At 40.7% G+C, this 22,259-nt stretch overlaps 1 protein-coding gene across 3 annotated transcripts in view; it reads left to right on the forward strand.

The window, feature by feature from the left end:
- Rbl2 (RB transcriptional corepressor like 2) overlaps window positions 1–22,259 on the forward strand; it is a 72,692-nt gene that overhangs the window by 42,791 nt on the left and 7,642 nt on the right. For 2 of the 3 annotated variants that reach the window (XM_004664858.2, XM_045150441.1), the window contains exons 15-21: window positions 5,575–5,841; window positions 6,016–6,296; window positions 6,382–6,558; window positions 15,586–15,657; window positions 16,758–16,863; window positions 18,329–18,534; window positions 19,307–19,471. In XM_004664858.2, coding sequence (XP_004664915.1) covers window positions 5,575–5,841; window positions 6,016–6,296; window positions 6,382–6,558; window positions 15,586–15,657; window positions 16,758–16,863; window positions 18,329–18,534; window positions 19,307–19,471 — 1,274 coding nt within the window. The remainder of the gene's footprint in view (window positions 1–5,574; window positions 5,842–6,015; window positions 6,297–6,381; window positions 6,559–15,585; window positions 15,658–16,757; window positions 16,864–18,328; window positions 18,535–19,306; window positions 19,472–22,259) is intronic. The other variant, XM_045150434.1, reaches the window with a different exon arrangement.

Consider the following 22,259-nt stretch of genomic DNA (forward strand, 5'->3'; position numbering starts at 1 on the left):
AATGCTTTTAAAGCAACATTTAAGAACATAAGAAGGGCTGGAGAGATGCCTCCATAGTGAAAGGTGCTTGCTTGCAAAGCCTGATGTTCCAGGTTCCATTTCCCAATGCCCACATGAAACCAGATGCACAAAGAGGCACACGTATCTGAAGTTCATTTGCAGAGGCAGGAGGCCCTTGTGTGCCCATACTCACTCTTTCTTTCTCTCTCTCTATCTCTCTTTGTCTGCCCCCCCAAATAAATAAATAAATAAATATTTTTTAAATAAGAAAACATGAACTTTTATTTTCTTTTTGAAACAAGGTCTTGCTATATAGCCAAGGCTGACCTTAAACTCTTCTTTTTAAATTTTTTAAAACATTTTTATTTATTAGATTGAGAGAGAGAGAGAGAGAGAGAGAGAGAGAGAGAGAGAGAGTGTGTGTGTGTGTGTGTGTGTGTGTGTGTGTCTGTGTGTAAGTAAGGGCTCACCATGGCCTCTTCCTATGGTAAATAAACTCCAGATGCATGCATCACTTTTTGTTTCTGGTTTTACATGATTGCTGGGAAATTGAACCCGGGCCAGCAAACTTTGTAAGCAAAAGCACTTAGTCACTGGGCCATCCCCTCAGGCTTCATGACCTGGAACTTTTATTAGGTATATCTAGCCTTTTGACATCATGACATGATATCATCTACAAAGTTCACACTTGAGAACTGTAAAATTGATTTAAAAAAAAAAAATCACAAAAAGAACCCACAATGCTTTAAATAAGCTTACAGTTTTATGTTGGGCAACATTCCTATTTATCCTCAGCTTTGTCTAGCCTGTGGGCTGTCATTTAGACATTCCTGTCAGATCTTCTTGTCATGCCCTGCTGACAAGTATCTTTTAGAAAGGATAGAATACTATATATTTAACTTGATCTTCATTTTTAAGTTAATGCTTATCTATCTATAAACATACAAAAGGGCAGAAATAGACAAACCAGTCAAGAATGAATCCATTGCTAGCTGATAGAATTCTCACTGATGCTGGGCGTGATGATGCACTAGGGAGGTAGAGGTAGGAGGGTCACTGTGAGTTCGAGGCCACCCTGAGACTACATAGTGAGTTCCAGGTAGTCTAGGCTAGTGTGAGACTTTACATCAAAAAAACAAAAGACAAACAAACAAAAACAACAACAAAAAAGAATGTTCACTGATTTTTATAATTCTGTCAATGCAAATTTTTATTTTTAAAAATATATTTATTTATTTTCAAGCAGAGAAAAATAGACAGACAGAAAGAATGGGCATACCAGGGCCTCCAGCTGCTGCAAATGAACTCCAGATACATGTGCTACTCCATGCATCTAACTTTATGTGGGTGTAGGGATTCAAACCAGGGTCATTAAGCTTTGCAGGCAAGAGCCTCAACTGCTAAGCCATCTCTCCAGCCCTGATTGTTTTGTAAAATTTTGGAGGGTATTTATTATAATTATTTATTTAAAGATTGGCATCTCACTATGTTGCCCAGGCTAGCCTGTAGCTCTTAGTTCTCCTGATTCAACTGCCAGAGTAGTTGGGATTACAGGTGTGTACCACCATGCCTGGTTATGTACTACTTTTTTTTATTGTTTGTTTGTTTTCAAGGTAGGATCTTGCTCTAGCACACACTGACCTGGAATTCATTTTGTAGTCTCAGGGTGGCCTCGAGCTCATGGCAATCCTCCTACCTCAGCCTCTTGAATGCTGGCATTAAAGGCATGCGCCACCGTACTTTTAAAATCAAAATACGAGAAGCCTTCTTAAGGGTAGAGCTGCAGGATCCAATGACATACCTCAGGCCAGTGAGATAAGAGGACTCAGTGACTTGAGCTTGCTTAGCTTTGTCACTTGAGTTTGGGTTACTGAGGCAAGTATTACCCCAAGAAGGACAGAAAGCGCAGGTTTGCTGCTCATCTTCTTTGTATTTTAGGTGGCTCCTTGGGTCATCCACTAGGTTCAAGGTTTAAACATACATATAGGAGATATAGCCATTATTATTATCATCATTAATCAGTGCTAGGGATTCAACCCAGCACCTTCCAAATGCAAGGAACATTTCTGCCACTGAGCTACACCTCTAGCCTCACAACTACTTTCTGATGAACAATTATGAGGGTTAGAGAGATTGCTTAGTGCTTATAGACACTTTCTTGCAAAGCCTGGTGGCCTGGGTTCAGTTCTCCAATACCTTTATAAAGCCAGATGCACAAAGTGGCACATGCATCTGGAGTCCATTTGCAGTGGCAAGAGGCCCTGGTGTGCCCATTATCTCTACCCCTCCTTTCTCCTTGCAAATAATAAATTTTTTTTTTAAAGTTTTTATTTATTTATTTGAGAGCGACAGACACAGAGAGAAGGACAGAGAGAGGGAGAGAGAGAGAATGGGCGCGCCAGGGCTACCAGCCTCTGCAAACGAACTCCAGATGCGTGCGCCCCCTTGTGCATCTCGCTAACGTGGGACCTGGGGAACCGAGCCTCGAACCGGGGTCCTTAGGCTTCACAGGCAAGCGCTTAACCGCTAAGCCATCTCTCCAGCCCATAATAAATATTTTTAAAAAATAAAGAATTATGTAAATCCAGATCCCTGATGCCATTAGAGTATTTCTGTTTCTAGATCAGTTTTAAAAAGTAGCTGATAAGGACTAGCTATAGAAGGTAAAGTCATTATGCTAAATCTTTGAGGACTCAGTGAATACAGACGGTGTTGGGTATGACAGTGCACTCCTGTACTCTCAGGAGTTAGGCAAGTAAGGAAGGAGGCTTTTGAATTCAAGGCTACCCTGGTATAGTTACATAGCAAGATCCTGTTTCCAAAAACCAAACTAAGTCAATAAATGAACAAAAAGCTGTATGAAATCTGCTTCTTTTTTTGAGGGTTTCACTCTATGCCAGGCTGACCTGAAAGTCATGGCAATCCTCCTGCCTCCAAAGTGCTGGGATTAAAGGCATGCACCACTACACCTAAGACATTTTAAAAAATATTTTTATTTATTCATATGCAAGCACAGAGAGAATGTGTGTGTGTGCACACAGCAGGGCCTCCAGCCACTGCAAACAAACTCCAAATGCATGTGCTACCTTATGCATCTGGCTTTACATGGGTACTGGGGAACTGAACTCTGGTCATTAGGCTTTGCAAGCAAGAGCCTTAACTGCTGTGCCATCTCTCTAGCCTCTGTTTCAGTATTGAAAGAGAATAATAACAGCTCCACTCTTTCATTTTAGCTACTCAGACTTCATTGTAGATCTTTCAGCTGGTCTTTTTCTAAAATATTTTATTTATGTATTTGACAGAGAAAGCGGGATAGAGAGAGAGAGAATGAATGGGCACACCAGGGCCTCCAGCCTGCAAACGAACTCCAGCCATGTGTGCCCCCTTGTGCATCTGGCTAACATGGATCCTGGAGAAATTGAACCTGGGTCTTTTGGCTTTGCAGGCAAACGCCTTATCTGCTAAACTATCCATCCAGCCCTCAGCTGGTCTTTTTCAATTCTGGTTCTATAGAGTTTTTCCTTCCCAAATCAACTTGACATTAAACCTCATTTTCCTTGTCCTTGTTTCTTACCTAAGTTCTATGCTGTACTTATAGCAATATTAGTGCATGTTCCGAATCTGCAGCTTCATACCAAGTACAGATCTTTAGTAAGTTCACCATTTTATACCATTGAACAATATTAATGCATAGCCTTCAGGATTTATTCTTATCAATATCTCTTATGACCTTCCTCCTATGTTTATGAATTTGAAAGAGCTTCTAGTGTGCAGTTTTAGAGGTGGACATAGAAGAGAAAAAGGACTACTTGTACTCAAAACTACACATAGGACTGTGAATACTTAAGCCATATTGTTTTCATGAGTTTTGTTTTTGTTTGTAATGATTAAAAAGCTTTGGAAATAGTGTTAATGGTTGTACAATATTTGCATGTGTACTTACTGTTACCCAATTGTATGTTTAACATGGTTATAAGTTGGTCATGTTATATTATAGCTATATTTCAGCAACATTAATTTTTTTTTTTGTAATATACCAAAAATCCATTGGATTACAGAAAACATGTAAGATATAGAAAATGGGGGCTGGATAGATGGCTTAGCAGTTAAGCGCTTACCTGTGAAGCCTAAGGACCCCATTTGAGGCTTGATTCCCCAGGAGCCACATAAGCCAGATGCACAAGGTGATGCATGCATCTGGAATTTGTTTGCAGTGGCTGGAGGCCCTGGCATGCCCATTCTTTCTCTGTGCCTCTTTCTTTCTCTGTCTGTCATTCTCAAATAAATAAATAAAAATAAACAAAAAAAAAGAAAAGAAAGAAAATGGGTAAAATTATGATATGTGAATCATATTCTCAAACTGCTAAAACAAAATAAATTAGCTGGATGTGGTGGCTCACACCTTCAATCCCAGCATTTGGGAGGCTGAAGTCAGAGGACTACTGGGATTTTGAGGCCTGCCTGGGCTGGAGTGAGTTCTAGGTCAGCCTGGGCTAGAGTGAGTCCTTGCCTCAAAACAAAACAAAACAAACAAACAAAAGCAACCTTAGTTGAATCGAAACTACATATATTAGACTATTAGTGATTTCCTATATGTGGACAAAGAAAATTTATAAAAAGCTGAGGGAGGTCTGGAGAGATGGCTTAGCAGTTAAGGCATTTGCCTGCAAAGCCAAAGGATCCAGGTTTGATTCTCCAGGACCCTTGTATCCCAGATGCACAAGGAGGCACATGCATCTGGAGTTTGTTTACAGTGGCTGAAGGCCCTGGAGTGCCCATTTTTTTTCTCTCTCTCTCTCTCTGCCTCTTTCTTTGTATCAAATATATATGTGTATATATGTGTGTGTGTGTATATATATATATGTATGTATATATATTTTCAATAAAAAAAGCTCAGGGAAATAGGGATGGAGAAATGACTCAGCAGTTAAGTACTCTTGCTGTTTAAGCATGAAGACCTCTTGGTAGAGACTACCAAGTTTGACTCCCCCAGAACTCATGTAAAAAGGTGGGTGTAGCCATGTACATCTATAACCCCAGTTTATAGGGGCTGGAGACTGGAGAATTGCTAGGGCTCTGCTGGTGGACAGCAGCTCTGGGTTGAGAGAGAGAGACCCGTCTCAAGCAATATGTGGATGAATGGAATGATCGGAGCACACTTGATGTTCCCCTCTGGCCTCTGCTTACCTACATGCATATGCCACACATTATACACTACACACATGCACACATGCATATGCATGCACACTCGCACATCCACCCATGCAAAATATAAAGCTGAGAGAAATAAAGTCTAGAAAACAGAATAATCCCCACTGCTGGCCTTTGCCATCAGGGGCTTATAGAAAAGACAAAGTCCAGTTTGATTTATGGGCAAGAAGATTTATGGGCAGGAAGAAGGGTCCTCCCTCTAAGAAGGGTAGTTGAATGGCAATGTATTATGACTTCTGCAATTGTCGCTTGCTTTTAAATGATCAAGTATTTCAAGCATTGTAGCTCCTTTTGAACTATAAGCTTGGATGGAAGCCAGATCTGTCTGTTTTAAGTGTTTTGTCTGATTCTTTTTGATCCTAGGCATAGCATCTCCAACCACATTATATGATAGGTACAGTTCCCCAACAGTTAGTACTACGAGAAGGCGGCTCTTTGAGAATGACAGCCCCTCTGATGGGGGGACAACTGGGCGCGTCCCCCCACAGCCCCTGGCCAATGCTGTTCCTGTGCAGAATGTATCTGCAGAGGCTGTTTCTGTCACACCAGTTCCTGGACAGACCTTGGTCACCATGGCAACGGCCACTGTCACAGCCAACAATGGGCAAACAGTGACCATTCCTGTACAAGGTAAGGAAAACAAGAGTTGGATATTGAATTCTCTAGCATTTGTTGGAAAGTTACCTAAGATTTGGCTAAAATAATAATATGGATAGCGGATTGACGGGGCGAGGGAGCTCTGGAGAAAAGAAACTCCATATATTGTATTTTATTTTTTCCCTTTTCCTCTGTAATGAACTGTAGGTATTGCCAATGAAAATGGAGGGATAACATTCTTCCCAGTACAAGTCAACGTTGGGGGGCAAGCACCAGCTGCAACTGGCTCCATCCAGCCCCTTAGTGCTCAGGCTCTGGCTGCAAGTCTGAGCTCTCAACCAGTGACAGGAACAACTTTGCAAGTCCCTGGTCAAGTGGCCCTTCAACAGATCTCTCCAGGTGGACAACAGCAGAAACAAGGCCAGCCTTTAACCAGCAGCAGTATCAGACCCAGAAAGACCAGTTCTTTATCACTCTTCTTTAGGAAGGTAATTTTCCATCTTGCTCTTACTGAAGCATGAGATTGGGAGATGGAAGTATTAACCAAGAATTGAATCACTCTTGTTTATCTAGGTTTACCACTTAGCAGGTGTTCGCCTCCGGGATCTTTGTGCTAAACTTGATATTTCTGATGAACTGAGGAAAAAAATCTGGACCTGCTTTGAATTCTCCATAGTGCAGTGTCCTGAACTTGTGATGGACAGACATCTGGACCAGTTGTTAATGTGTGCCATTTATGTGATGGCCAGGGTGAGTACCATTCGAGATTGGCTGGGCACATACTGATTTGTTTACAACAGCTTTACTGACAGGTCGACGTGGAGTCCATTTAAGATGTACAGCAGTGCTCTTAGTATATTCTTGGATATGTTCAGTCTTCACAGTTTTAGAGCATCCTTCACAGGAATATAGCAATTATTATTATTTTGTTTTGTCTTTTTCAAGGTAGCATCTGACTGTGGCCCAAGGTGACCTGACTTTTATTCTGTAGTCTACAGCTGGCCTGGAACTCACAACGATCCTCCTATCTCCACCTTATACAATATTTTTATCCCTCAATTAATGGACATTTGTGTTGTTTCTATTTTTTGGTTGTTATGAATAACATTGCTTAGCATTTGTTTATAAGATTTTGTATAGACAGGCTTGCATTTTTCTAGGATATATGCTTAAGAATAGATCACTGGGTCATATGGTAACTATGTTTAAATATCTGAGGAATTGCCAGGCTGTTTTCCAAAGTTTGTTACCATTTTATATTCTTACTATGAATGTATGAAAGTCTTAATTTCTGTACTTTATCATAAATACTTTTTGTTTATTTTTATTTTTTTGAGAGCAACAGAGAGAGAGAGAGGGAAAGAGAAAATGGGAGCATCAGGGCTTCTAGCCACTGCAAACAAACTCCAGATGCATGTGCCACCTTGTGCATCTGGCTTACATGGGTCCTGGGGAATCAAGCTTTGAACTGGGGTCCATATGCTTCACAGACAAGAGCTTAACCACTAAGCAACCTCTCCAGCCTCCACTGCTTTTTTTTAAAATCTCAACTTACTGAGGTGAAAATCACAAAATAAAGTTAACTACTTCAAAGTGAACAATTCTGTAGCTATTGTATATCTTCAGTGTTTTACAACCACCACTTCTATATAATTCCAAGCATTTCCATCCTTGCAAAATAAAACCCTGTTTCCATGAAGTCATTTCTCACCATTTACACTTTCACAGCCTCTGGCAACCTGTGTTTGTATCCTGGCTCTCTGGGTTTATCTGTTCTTGGTATTTCATATAAGTAGGAAAGTGACCTTTTGTGTATGGCTTCATTCACTTAGAGTAAGGTTTTTACGGCATAGCTACATTGTAGCATATATTGGTATGCCATTCCTTTTTACAGCTGAAAGATAGTCTGTTGTAGGGATATATCAGATTTTGTTTTTTTATTGATCTGCTAGTGGATATTTGGTTTTTGTTTCTATCTTTTTTTTTTAATAATAAGTAGTGCTGTTGTGAGTTTGTTTGTATGTGCATTTGAGTGCTTATTTTCACTTCTTTTGGGTATGATTAAAATTGATTAACATTTTGAGGAGCCATCACAGTAATGCAGGAGAATTCCAATTTCTCTATATCCTTACCAACTTAAAAAAAAAATTATTGTGAGGCTGGAGAGATGGCTTAGTGGTTAAGGCACTTGCCTGCAAAGCCTAAGGATCCAGGACCCATGTAAGCCTGTGGTGGTGCATGTGTCTAGAATTGGTTTGCAGTTTGCAGTGGCTAGAGGCCCTGGTGTGCCCATTCTCCACCCTCCTCTCAAATAAATAAATAAAATACTTAAAAAAATAAAAAAAGAATTATTGTGTGTGTATCTGTATATGGGTGTGTGTATGTGTGTCATGGAGCACATGTGGAGGTCTGAGGACACTTAATGTGTTTGCTTGAAAGGGGGTCTCCCTTGTTGTTGTTTTTGCTGCTTCACTCCATGTGCACAAGTCTAGCTGGCTTGGGAGCTCCAGATCCTCCTGCTTTGCCTCCCATTACCATAGGCCTACTGGGGTCGCAGATGAATGTATCTCTGCATGTGGCTTTATGGGCTCTGAGAAGGATCAAACTTGGATTGTCAGCCTTGTAAGCAAGATTATATTCCTTTCTCCCCCTCTTCCACAATCTTCCCTAAGCCTTGGTACAGGTGACATAGATGTCCCATTCATTTATTCTCAGCATACTGACAAGTTAGTTATGAGTGTTTGTAGTAACTGCTGCCCATTGCAAAAAGAAACTTTTCTAACCAAAGCTGAAAGCAGCACTAATCTATATGGATAAGTATAAATGTTTCAATGGCATTTTGTCCATTTACCAAAACAACAGTAGCAGCTTCCTCAGGAGGGCCTATGAACTTTCTAGCCACAGGCTTTTGACCAACTTTACAGTACTGGGCATGAATTCTCTCCCATGCAATAGGCGTGAAGTCCAGTCAGAAAGTGGTTGCTTACTCCCATGATTGCCATCTTGCCTGGCAGGATGGTAATATAGCATGCAGAGTGTACAGCTGACCAAGGACTGTTGATGACTTTTCTCTCCCAGTAGCTGTCATAGCACCTTTTGGCCCTTTGAAGGCTTGCCAACAAAGAGGATGCTTGCAGGTCAGTTCCAGCTTGATTTCTGTTTTCTACAGCCAACCCATGTGGTGTCTTCAACATTAGGGTTTTGCCATCTAGTTCTGGTGTTCAGCCCAGAACAATGGTAATAGTCTATATTGTTTGGGGGGCCTCAGGGACCTCCCTGATAAGTAACTCAGGGAAGTAGCCCACTCCTGGCACTAGGATTTTCATGTAATAACCAATGGCTCTGGGAGCAGCTATAACCACCCCCACAGAGTACCTTCATTCGAACTCTTATTTTTTTAAGAAGCAGTTTTTTCCATATAGTCTTAATTTGATTGACCCTCCCTCTCCCCATTTCATTACCCTCATCCCTGTTTAAACTCCACCCTCACTCTTCCCCCATCTGCTTTCATATCACATATATTCTACTATCTTCCCATAACCCTTAAAAACCTCTAAAAGAATTTTTGTTGGTTTTTTATTTTCTGTTTGGGCTCATTTGTTATCTAAGAATATGTTACTTTTATATTTGTGTGAGTTTCACAAATTTCCATTACTGCTTTCTAGTTTTAATTTTGCTGTGGCTGAAAAACACATTTTTAATCCTTTTAAAACACAGTATATGGTCTGTCCTGGAGAAATTCCACATGCTTTTACTTATTTATTTATTTAGTTTTGAAACAAGGTCTTATGTACCCAAGGCTGTTCTTGAACTATGTAGCTGAGGATGACCTTGAACTTCTGTCTTCCTGCCTCCACATCCAGAGCACTGGGGTTACAGGTGTGCACCACCATGCTGAGTTTTTATGTGGTGCTAGGGCTTCATGCAGTGTGTAACACAGGGCTAAGCAAACACTCTACCACTTGAGCTATAGCCTCAGCCCACCACATACATTTGAAAAGAATGTGTATTTTGTTACTTTTGGGGAACTGTTCTATAGATATCTGTTAAGTCTGGTTCTTTTACAGAGTGTTTAAAGTGTTCTTATCTTCTTTGTTTTATTTAGATCTTCTTTCCATTATTGAAAGTACAATACTGAAATCTCCAAATATTGTTGAATTGTCTAATTTCCTCTTTAATCCTGTCAGTTTGGATATTTTTGTGCCCTGATACTAGGTGTCCTGTTTATTACTGTTAGAGCTTTCTGATGATCCTTATGTCATTGTGAAGTGAAAAGCTTCTGTAATATTTGTTTTTGTTCTAAAATCTATGATGACCTAATATTTTGTAGTTATCAGCTTTCTTTCAATTGCTGATTTTGCTAAATCAGCTAAATTTGTTCTTTACTTTTAAACATTTTAATTTTAATTTAATTTAATTTTTATTTATTTTTTAATTTAATTTATTAGTTTTCTTTTCAGCAAATACAGGCAGTTTGGTACCATTGTTTAGGCTCATCTGTGATCTACCCCCTCCCATTGGACCCTCCTTGTTGATGTAAATGGGTCGTGCATTGTGGAGTTAGCCCCAGTTATTGATATGACAAATGTCTCTGCAAATCATGACCCAACATGTGACCCTGACATTCTTTCCGCCCCCTCTTCCGCAAAATTTCCCTGAGCCATGTTGGGTTCATTTTTGGTCTGCTTCAGTGCTGAGGTGTTGGGGGCCTCTGAGGCTCTGGCTGTCTGATTTGGTAGGAGTTGATTTTTCTCTGCGTTGGTCTCCCTCCCCTTTGTGCTGGTATCTGGTTCACAGGAAAACATCACCCTTGCTTGTTTCGCCAATTGTCCTTAGTTTCATTTGGGCCCCTTTTGCGGTATGTTGGGGCAGGTCTCTCCTTAGGATCTGCATCTATCTGAAAAAAGAGAAGCAGATTCTCCAATGGAGAGAAAGTTAGCACCCAGAAAATTGAGATAACACTTACTTTTTTGATATGATAGACAGTTTGATAGGTGTAGGCCCTCTTGTACCCCATGATTGATGGTAGCTTGATATTGTAGAGTGGGCTTGTGTTTGGGTATGGTTCTGACTTGTTTCCCAGCTCCAACTATGGGTCTAGTACCACTGAGTGGATCAGTTAGCCAAATCAAGAGCAGTTGGTTTCTCACCATGGCTGTGTGCCACTATTGCACTTGTGTAGGCATCACATCAGGTTATTTGTTGCTAATTAGGTTAGACAATGAGTTGCTTGGACAGATATTGGTCATTTCCCCCAGTCGCCCATGTAGCACCTTCTGGCACTAGACACGCTGACTGTCTGGGGACTGACTCTCTCCTGGCTTCCAGCCATGCCATTCCATTTTATGTGTCAGCTGCGTATGGAGTCTTCAGCAATAGGGTCTTACCACTGGCCTTTGGTGGGTCATCAAGTACTCTGACAGAAGTCTGTCATTCTTTTGGGAAACCTTGTAGGTTTCTCTGATCAAAAGCTCATTGTGGATGGTAGGCCCAAGCTGGAAGTGGGGGTTACACATCAGTGTCCACTAAGAAATTGAGGAAAAACATTAATATACAAGAGTTAGAGAGGAGAGAGATAGAGGGGAGAGGGGGAGAGGGAGAGAGGGAAGATGTAGAAGATTTAGGTTAGTCTTGATCCTACCCTCTCCAGTGTCTTGTGGTTCAGGTGTTTCCTGTAAGGGTCTAGTGAAGGTTCAGCCATTTGGTCTGTCTTTTAGGAAGTAGAATTTTATGGTACCATTGCCGTTTGGGTCCAGATTACTGTTTTCCACCCTTGGATGCCCTCCCCGCCCTCCCATCCATCCTATTGTCTAGTCCATTAGGTGCTTGCTGGGTATGTAAGGTATCTTGGGTAGATTCAGGTTAGGTGTTGTAGATAAATGAGACTATGTGTCGATTTTTTTTTTTTTCTGTGATTGGGTAAGTTCGCTGAGAATGATCTGTTCTAGGTTCAACCATTTTTCCTCAAATTTCTTTGTGTCGTTTTTTTCTTACTGCTGTATAGAATTCCATTGTGTAGATATACCACATCTCATGTTTGTAGCGGCTCAATTCGTAATAGCTAAAAGCTGGAATCAAACATTTGCATTTTTGAATCTGAAGCGTCTCTTGGAGATAGAATGCCATTGGATCACGTTTTTATCTAGTCTGACAATCACAAGTCTTTTGTTTAATCAATTAATATTTATTTCTACTGATTTAACAGCATTTAAGTCTGCCATTTTAATATATATGAATGTCTCACTGGACATGGTGGTGCACACCTTTAGTCCCAGCACTTGGTAGATAGAGGTAGGAGGATCATCATGTGTTCAAATCCACCCTGAGACTACATAGTGAATTACAGGTTAGCCTGGGCTAGAGTGAGACCCTACCTGGGGTGGGGAGAATGGTGGGAAAGTCTCTGTTCCTTTAGTTTTCCTTCACAGATCTTTTTTGTGTGTGTGTACATATTTTTTTCCCTTTCTCCTTCCTTCCCTCTTTTTTTTTTATGAGAGTATAGGCAGGGAACTTCTTTAGGCAGCAAAAGATTAGGAACCCAGATCCTTCTCTGACCTCTAACAAAGTGGATACCACAAGGACAGACACAAGGACATTACCTGCTTTTACTTTGGGAACTTTATTACCCTGAACTGTCTCAATCCCTCCTCTGAACCCCTAACTGCCATTAGGGGTACCTCTCAAGTGCATGTATTTGAGTGACCCAGAACGTGCATTGGTATAATGCAGAAAGACATTCCCTCCATAACGATGTTGGGAAGAAAGAATAAAAGCAAGAGGAGTCATGGGAAGTGAGCACTGAGAAAACTGGGGCTCTTTCAGGTTTCCATTCTTGTAGACTTTCAGGCAGTGAAGGGCACCCAGGTAGATGAAGTTAAACTGTCAGGACCATCTGAGTGTGGACTAACTAATGATGAAGTTCAACAGCAGCTGAGCACACAAGGTCCAAAAAAGTAGCAGACTTATTTTTTCTGGAAATAATAGGCATTATTCTCTTTCACCACGAAGATCCAGAAATCCATTTCTGAAGTTGTTCACCAATGGTACAGTGGTGTCTGACATGGTCTAAATCTGTTTTTATAGATCAGGACTGTAGGACCCTCTAAACATGTCATCTCCTGGGGCCTGCTTGACCTGGGGGCTAGAACAAAAATACTGACTCCCTTCTTAGCCCCAGTGTCCTCATTGGTTTGAGATGCTATGTCTATTTACTGGATACCCAGAAGAAAAGTGTGAAGACAGGACATCTGAACACCTTTTTGTCTAGTTAAAGGATGGTAACATAACTTATCTGGTGGTTAGCCACATCCTTTGATTTCCTGGCAAGTGAATGTATTAATATGATACTTGAGAGTGCCTGGACCATTCTCAGCTCTTGATCGGGCTTTTAAGTCAGAAGGTAGGGTGCTAGACAGACATGGTCACACAAAATTTCCACTGAGTAAGTGGCTTTAAGGTCCTTGTCCTAAAAATTTAAATAACTGAAATTCACAGACCAGAGAGTAAAGTTTAGAGAAGTTTTATTAGATAATGAGTAGAACAAACATAAAGACTCCCTGTACAGCAGAGGGGGGTTTTGGAAATAGAAAAGCCCTATTTTTTTTTATAAATATTATTTATTTATTTAACAGAGAGAGAGAGAGAATGGGTGCATCAGGGCCTCCAGCCACTGCCAATGAACTCCAGACGCATGCGCCCTCTTGTGCATCTGGTTAACGTGCGTCCTGCGGAATCGAACCTGGGTCCTTTGGCTTTGCAGGCAAACACCTTAACCACTAAGCCATCCCTCCAGCCCTTGTTTGTTTGTTTTTGAGGTCGGGTCTCACTCTAGTCCAGGCTGACCTGAACTCACTATATGTAGTCCCAGGCTGGCCTCGAACTCACAGCAATCCTTCTACCTCTGTATCCCAAGTACTGGAATTAAAGGCATGCACCACCACACCTGATAGTCCTGGTATCTTAATCTATCAAAACTCAGCTTCAAATTCATACTAATAATTTTAGTGAGATATACAAATAAATGTTACTGGGGTTCTTTTTGGTGGTATTATTATATATGTCATTCATAGGCTCTACAACTCCACCAGTATCTTATTTGTTATAATGTATGACTTTTAAAGAAGCCAAGAAGGGCTGGAGAGATGGCTTAGCGGTTAAGTGCTTGCCTATGAAGCCTAAGGACCCCGGTTCGAGGCTTGGTTACCCAGGTCCCACGTTAGCCAGATGCACAAGGGGTCGCACGCGTCTGGAGTTCGTTTGCAGAGGCTGGAAGCCCTGGCGCGCCCATTCTCTCTCTATATGTCTTTCTCTCTGTGTCTGTCGCTCTCAAACAAATAAATTAAAAAATTTAAAGAAGCCAAGGAAATAATAGCAGCATATTTAGTTATACCTGTTACACTAACCTCATTTATCATTTCTGCTTCTCTTGTCCTGTGCAGTTGAGCTGTATCTGGAGTCATTTATTTGTTCAACACAGCTTTGCTCATACTCACCTCCTTTGAAGTATACTTGCCAAATGTACTGTATTTCTATGCTTCAGCTCCAACAATCTACCACATACATTATTTTATACAATTGTGTTTTTATTTAATTAAGAGGAGATGAAGTATACATTTACATTGTCTTTATATGTCTTTAGCAGTGTTCCTGAACTTTGTCATATATACTTGAAATATTATCCAGGGCACTGGTTTTCAGCTTGAAGCACTTTTTATAGTCTTTGCTGTTTTTTTCTCTATTCAATTTTTAAAATTTATTTGAGAAAACGAAGCAAATAGAAATAGGGAGGGAAGGAGGGAGGGGGAGGGGAGAGGAGAGGAGGAATGGCAATGGGCGTGCCAGGGCCTCTAGCCACTGTCAAAGAACTCCAGACATATGAGCCACCTAGTATATATGGCTTTATGTAGGTACTAGGGAATCAAACCTGGATCCTTAGGCTTTGCAGGAAAGTGCCTTAACCACAGAGCCATCTCTCCTGCCCCCCCTTAAATAGCTTCTGATTAGAAGCCAGCTGCTATCTTATTGATGCTTCTCTATAAATGAAAACTTCTTTTCATGCTTTCGATTTTCTTTCTTTGGCTTTCAGCATTTGTTTTATAGCTGGGTATAATAACAGTATTAATAATATAAATAATAGCATTTACATTATACCTTTTTAAGTTATCTAACCTGGGATTTGTTGAGCTTCCTAATTGATGTTTTTTAACAAATTGGGATGCTTTCAGCCCCCACCACTGTCCCCAAAGAGGATCTAATTATATAGCCTAGGCTTACCTCAAACTCATGATCCTCTTGCCCCTGCCTTCTGAGTGCTGGGAAGACAGGCTTGCACCTTGATGCTTGGTTTCGTCTTTATTTCTTTGAAACTTATTGCTGCTTCTCTGCCTCTATTCTCTTCTGGTCCTCCTGTGACTGGTATGTTGGTGTACTTAATGATAGTCTGCATTTCTCTGAAGCTGTTTTTCTTTCTGTTCATTGAACCGTACTCTTTATTCAGGCTTGTTAATTTCTTGTTTTCTTGCCAGTTCAGAGCTACTGTTTTCTTTCTCTAATGAAATTTTCATTTTGGTTATTGTACTTTTCTACCATGTTCCTGCTTTTCTTAATATAGTTTAGATTTTCATGAATAAATATTTGCTCATTTGCTGTATGCCCCTAATGCCATTATGAGAGACTTTAGATCACACCTTTTAAATATAATTATTACCACCTTCAATGGACAACAGGCTCACTGAGCTTCCACACTGTTTGACATCGATCTCTCTCACTGTTTGCCAGGTAACAAAAGAAGACAAATCCTTCCAGAATATCATGCGCTGTTACAGGACTCAGCCACAGGCCCGAAGCCAGGTAAACATGCTTTTTCTTAGAGTTCAAAATAAAACTTAAGTCTATGATGAATAAAAATAAAATTGAAGGGGCTGGGAAGATGGCTCAGTAGATAAAGGTGTTTGCTTCCAAAGCCTGCTGGCCTGGGTTCAGTTCCCCAGGACCCACATAAAGCCAGATGCACAAAGTGGCACATGTATCTAAAGCTATCTGCAGTATCAATACCCTAGTGTGCCCATTCTCTCCCTCGCTCCCAAATACATACTTGCAAACATAAAATTCAGAGAATTATCCTTATTTGATTTTGTCCTTTCTCTTCCCAGGACACTACCATTTCATCTTTTTAAATCACTGACACACATACAACATATGATTCTAAGTCCTTCTCCTTCAAGGACATAATGTGAAATATTCCCTAACTCAGAGAATCATGAATTAGATGCAAATTTAAAAGTTATTTGGTTTCTATGTCACTTTTCATTCCAGTTTAGTAAACCAAATACTAAACAGATAAGTTAAGTGAATATTCAAGTGCAACTTTACCTTTAATACAATTCATACCATTCATTTGTCTCTGAAAGGCAAGTATTGTTAAATCATTTTTATCTTAGGATGGCTTGAGTTTATGGTTGGGCACTATTGCTCTTGTAGGTTTTTACTTTATTTTCCATTTTTTGGTTTTTCATGGTAGGATCTGACTCTAGCCCAGGCTGACCTGGAATTCACTCTGTAGTCTCAGGGTGGCCCTGAACTCTGCCTCCCCAGTGCTGGGACAAAAGGCATGTGCCACCATACATGGAACTCTGTAGTCTGTTATACAGTACTTAAAACATGAAGTTAGGCTCTGATATACCAGCTGTTAATATCTATATGACCTAGTGATTTTTGTTAATGTTGTTTTTGATATCTGAGATAGTGTCTCACTATGTAGTCTATGCTGTCCTTGAATTAACTACCCTCCCTGGGTGCTCCTGAGTGCTAGGATCCCAGACAAGGTTCTCAGCGTGCCTGACTTGGGTGCAGTTCTTAGTATCTCCTGAAGACCATCATCAATAAGTGGTCTTATGATCTAGGCTGTGCTCCTTATATACTAGTTTCTGTCCTCTTGTGTGTCTGTCAAGGTGTACAGAAGTGTTCTGATCAAGGGGAAACGGAAAAGAAGGCATTCTGGCAGCAGTGATAGCAGAAGCCATCAGAACTCTCCAACAGAACTGAACAAAGACAGAGGCAAGTGAGATCTTTATGAACTTTTATTTTCTTTTTTGTAACGACTAAAGGTATCCAAATAAAGTACTTACAGGAGTGATTTATTTTGTGAGTTTTTACTTTACTTTACTGGCAAAAGATTTGCTTTGATAGTGAACTAAATTTAGTGGGGGAAAAAAAAGGTCTTTCACAAAGGAGTGTTCAGCACTGCAATATCTCTATCACACCCTCCGAGGTTCAGGGTCCATTGTGGAAGAGGTGACATAAAGAATGTAAGAGCCAAACGAAGGGCACCACTCCTTACAATGCAACTGTCCAGACAGAAATTGGCCTCGATACCCATGACTTCAGTGCCTAGCAATACTATCACAAGACTCTCATAATAGAAGAAAAAGATGATGACAGCAAAATAAAAGAGACATGGAAAGAGGGAGAGGGGATATGATGGAGAGCAGAGTAGTGAAGGGGAAACTGGGGGAGGGAAATATCATGGTATATTGTCTGTAAGAATAGGAAGTTGTCCATTGGACATGGTGGCACACGCCTTTAATTCCAGCATGTGGGAGGCAGAGGCAGGAGGATCACTGTGAGTTTGAGGCCACCCTGAGACTACAAGTGAATTCCAGGTCAGCTTGAGCTAGAGCGAGACCCTGCCTCAAAAAAAATAAAATAGGAGTGGTCAATCTTTTTAAATGGTCTTTCATTCCATAGTTTTGGGACACAGAGAGCATACCATATTTTAGACAGGAATTGCTATCCCAGGGACATCACTGGTACCGTGTATGGAACATCCCTGATAGTTGACTTGTCTCGTTGTCAGTGTAAGGCTCCGTCCTGAAAAACTTGCTGCAACTTATTAATGCAAACTACTGTGTAGGCTTATAAAGGTGAGTTTTGCTCCTTTGTGTAAGGAATAGAGTACTTGCTGGGTGTGGTGGCGCATGCTTTTAATCCCAACACTTGGGAGGCACCGGTAGGAGGATCGCCATGAGTTCGAGGCCACCCAGAAACTACCTAGTGAATTCCAGGTCAGCCTACCTCAAAGAAAAAAAAAACATAAGAGTGCTCAAGAGCCAAGAGTTGTGGCCCGTGCTGTATGTAATCCCAGGTCTGGGGCTAAGTTAGGAGGATGAATTCCAAATGTGCCCAGACTGTATACTGTGAGACTGGTGAGACCCTGTCTCATTAAAACAAGACCAAAAAGTCCTAAACAGAAGTTGAAAAAAAAAGGGGGGGGGGCTAGGAAAATGGCTTAGTGGTTAAGGCGCTTGCCTGCAAAGCCAAAGGATTTAGGATCGATTTCCTAGGACCCATGTAAGCTAGATGCACAAGGGGGCACCCGAATCTAGAGTTTGTTAAAAAAATAATAAAAACAAGAGTGTTCATTTATTGCCATTAGTAAATAGCAAAGTAGGTACTGCTCTTTTTCCTAGGGAATTTTCTTTTTTAAAACAGTCTGTGCTGCACTCTGTTCTTTTCACCACAGCCAGTAGAGACTCAAGTCCGGTTATGAGATCAAGCAGCACCTTGCCAGTTCCACAGCCCAGCAGTGCCCCTCCGACACCAACTCGCCTCACAGGTGCCAACAGTGACATTGAGGAGGAGGAGAGGGGAGACCTCATTCAGTTCTACAACAACATCTACATAAAACAGATTCAGACATTTGCCATGAAGTATTCACAGGCAAACGTAGTAAGTGAGACAAGGACTGGTTCATACTTTTTTTTTTTTCACCTGCGGGATAAGGAATCATTTTTGACCTTTTCCATCTAATTATTTCATTAAATAAAACTAAGGAGGTCTCTTAACAGGAATAATTTGCCTAACCAACATAATTTCTGGTGATGTCTTAAGCATGAAGAATAAGGCTGTATTGTATTCCCTACACGTACAGTAGCAGGACAAGAGACAGCAAGCATCTACAAGGGTTCTAGTTGTTCAGTATTCATCAGTGATGAGACTAAAAATTATTTAGCTTTCTCTGTGGTTTTTGTTGCTTTATATGTAAAATGGGAGTAGTAGTAGTTACTAGCTTATAGGGTTGTGGTACAGATTCAATGGTGTTATAAGAAAATGCTTGAGGGCTGGAGAGATGGGTGGTTAAGACATTTGTCTGCAAAGCCAAAGGACCCATGTAAGCCAGATGCACAAGGTGACATGCATCTGGAGTTTGCTTGCAGTGGCTGGAGGCCCTGGCGCTCCCATTCTCTTCCTCTCTTTCGCTCTCAAATTAAAAACCAAAATTAAAAGACTTAAACAAATGTTTGAAACAGACTAGAAGAAATAAGCACTTGAACATGTTTGTTGCTAGTATGAGTTTCCTTAGATTTGACTGCTGTTGCTAATACTGTTCAGCATTCATAAAGGCACTGGGTTATTATACCTCTCAATAAAATAAGTGACTTTTAATAATCATACCTTGTTAGAAACAGATTTTAAGATTTACTGGTTCTATTTCCAATAGATGGACGCTCCTCCACTCTCCCCCTACCCATTTGTCAGAGCAGGCTCCCCTCGTCGCATACAGCTGTCTCAGAATCATCCTGTCTATATCTCCCCACATAAAAATGAAGCAGTGCTTTCTCCTCGAGAAAAGATACTTTACTACTTCAGCAACAGTCCTTCAAAGGTGAGACGAACATAATAACTTGGCTTTTACCAACTCTAAAATGCTAGAAATAAGGTTTGTGCCAAGTCTAGGTACTCACTAGAGTGACAGCATGTGCCAGGGAACAGTAGCCAGTAAGTTCAAATGAGAAAAATGCAGGGTTGGTTGTTTGGACTTTTGAGGACTTGAAGGATGAAACAGAGTAGAGGACCTCAAATTATCTTACCCCTTTCCAGATTGTGCATTTTGAACATTCTACTGTAAGTCTGCTCATTTGTGGGCTTTATTTCATTTATAAAAAAAAAAAAATTACATTTCTGTTACAAAGTTTGAATCTGTGAACTGGTTGCTGAATTTGATTTGTGGAGCGGGTAGTGTCTCCCCTGTGTAAGAGAAGTAATGAAGAGCTCAGTGCGATGCCATGTGTGGCGAATCTGAGAGCAGGGAGAGCTGAATGAGGCTCAGTGGTGAGAGCTCACACTGCCGCACCCACTGGGAGGAGACTATGACCTGAAGGCTAAAGGCTAAGAGTTAGAGGGTGTGCACAAATGAGCTGTGACTGCCCAGTGCACTGTATGATCTGATTGGAAACACTGGTACAGGGTACTGTTGGGACTTTTGGCAAGCTCTGAATGTAAACTGTTCTCTTACATTTCTTTGGTATTGATGACACTGATTATGTAGGAAACTGTGGTTAAAGTATTCAGTGGTGAAACATCCTAATGTCAGCAAATTACAAATGGTTCATCCAAACAGATATGGTAAAATGTTAATGCCTAGTAGTGGGAATTTGATGCATTGTTCTTTGAATTTTTCTGTGGAAAGGAAGAGCTGAGGAAAACAAGTAACAATGGGCTGCAAAAATTTTTTTGGAAAATGAAACATGAAAAAAAATCCTACCATAATAAAAAAAGGGGGGGATAAAATCATGTGATACCTTGGAAGAAATTTGTACCTTGTATAAAAGTAATTTAAAGAGCTAGAGAGATGGCTTAGCGTTAAGGGGCTTGCCTATGAAGCCTAAGACCTCATGCTCAAATCTCCAGGTCCCATGTTAGCCAGATGCACAGTGACTCAAGCACACAGTGTTGCACATACACACAAGGGGGTGCATGCATCTGGAGTTCGTTTATAGTGGCTAAAGGCCCTAGCACACCCATTCTCTCTCATGAAAAAATTTTAAAGTAATTTAGGTTATATTGGAGATTTTTAAAAACTGGAAAACTAGGACAAATCTGCTAAGGTTTCTGCCTAGGAAGTTCAGATATTAAAGATATCATAATAATACATAAATTTAGTCTAATTCCAGCGAGGTTACTTAGGAAAAGATTGGCAATAATAACTCCCAAAAGTAATGAAGTCAAAGGAGATGATTAATATTTCCTATAAAAGCAAGACTTTTGTAATCAAACAAATTCCCTCCTGGATTCAGGCAAGCATTCTACAACTGAGCTACATCCTCAGCCTTATAGTTTTTTGAAATCTAGTAGGTGGGAAATGTGTGGGGGTATAGATCCAATAAGACTGACGAAGACTATCCAAGTGGGGTAATGAGCACCCTACCTCTTCATCCCTCTGAAATTCTTTAAAACAAATATATGTGAATATTCTCAGTATGCTTTTTCAAGGAGACATGAACAATGGGGCATCTCATGAATAAAAGTTGTAGCCAACAAGCAACCAGAAAAGAATGAGACTTTTGAAACCCTCAAGAAACTTAATGCTGATGGCATAAAAGAGATTTGTCTTTCTCTGTTGGATTGCTCCTTGGAACCACAGAACATGGGAAGGAATTGTATTTTTTTGTTGTTTTTTGAAGAGGGTCTTGCTCTAGCCCAGGCTGACCTGAATTCACTATGTAGTGTCAGGGTGGCCTTGAACTCACAGAGAACCTCCTACCTCTGCCTCCTAAGTGCTGGGATTAAAGGCTTGCACCACCATGCCTGGCTGCAGTAACTTTTCAGTTCTCCCAAGGATAGCATAATTAGCCAGGGCCACTGTAGAAATTGCTAAGTTATTAAGCTACAATGCCTTAGAGAGCTAAAGTTCATTTCTCTAGTGAAATTTTGGATGAGGACTTTTAGAAAATGAGTGACACTCTGCTGGGCCTGGTGGTACAGGCTTGTTATTCCAGCTACTTTGGAGACTGAAGCAGAAAGGTAAGTTAAGGCCTCCCTACAGTGAGTTCAAGGTTAGCCTAACTTCACAAAACCCTGTCTCAAAAAATTAAGCCAGGCAGGTGTCTCACACCTATAATCCCAACATGCTAGAGGCAAAGGTTTTGGAGGCTAGCATGAGCTACACAGAATTTTAGATCTGCCTGTGCTACAGAGCAAGACCTTGTCTCAAAATACTAAGAATAAAGAAAATGGCTGGGAGTTTCTATCACTTGTACAACACTTAACTAATGTATGGGGCCTGGGTTCAATCCCCAGTACGGCCATCAAATCATGGCACTTTGTCTTTGTTTTTGTATTTTTGAGACAGGTTTATTATATAACCCTGACTAACCTGGAACTTTTTATGTAGTCCAAGATGGCTGCAAACTTGCAGTGATCTTCCTATCTCTGCTTCCCTGAGTGCTGGATTATAGGTGTGAACCACCAAGCTTGGTGAAACATGGTAATTTTAAGAAAGAAAACTGAGGGCTGGAGAGATGGGTTAGCAGTTAAGATGATTGCCTGTGAAACCTAAGGACCCAGGTTGAATTCCCCAGTACCCACAAAAGTCACTGCATAAGGTAGTGCTTGCATCTGGAGTTCATAGGCAGTGGCTAGAGGTCCTGGCATGCCCATTCTCTATCTCCCTC

The sequence above is a fragment of the Jaculus jaculus genome, chromosome 1, assembly GCF_020740685.1.
Source record: "Jaculus jaculus isolate mJacJac1 chromosome 1, mJacJac1.mat.Y.cur, whole genome shotgun sequence".
Lineage (NCBI taxonomy): Eukaryota > Metazoa > Chordata > Mammalia > Rodentia > Dipodidae > Jaculus > Jaculus jaculus.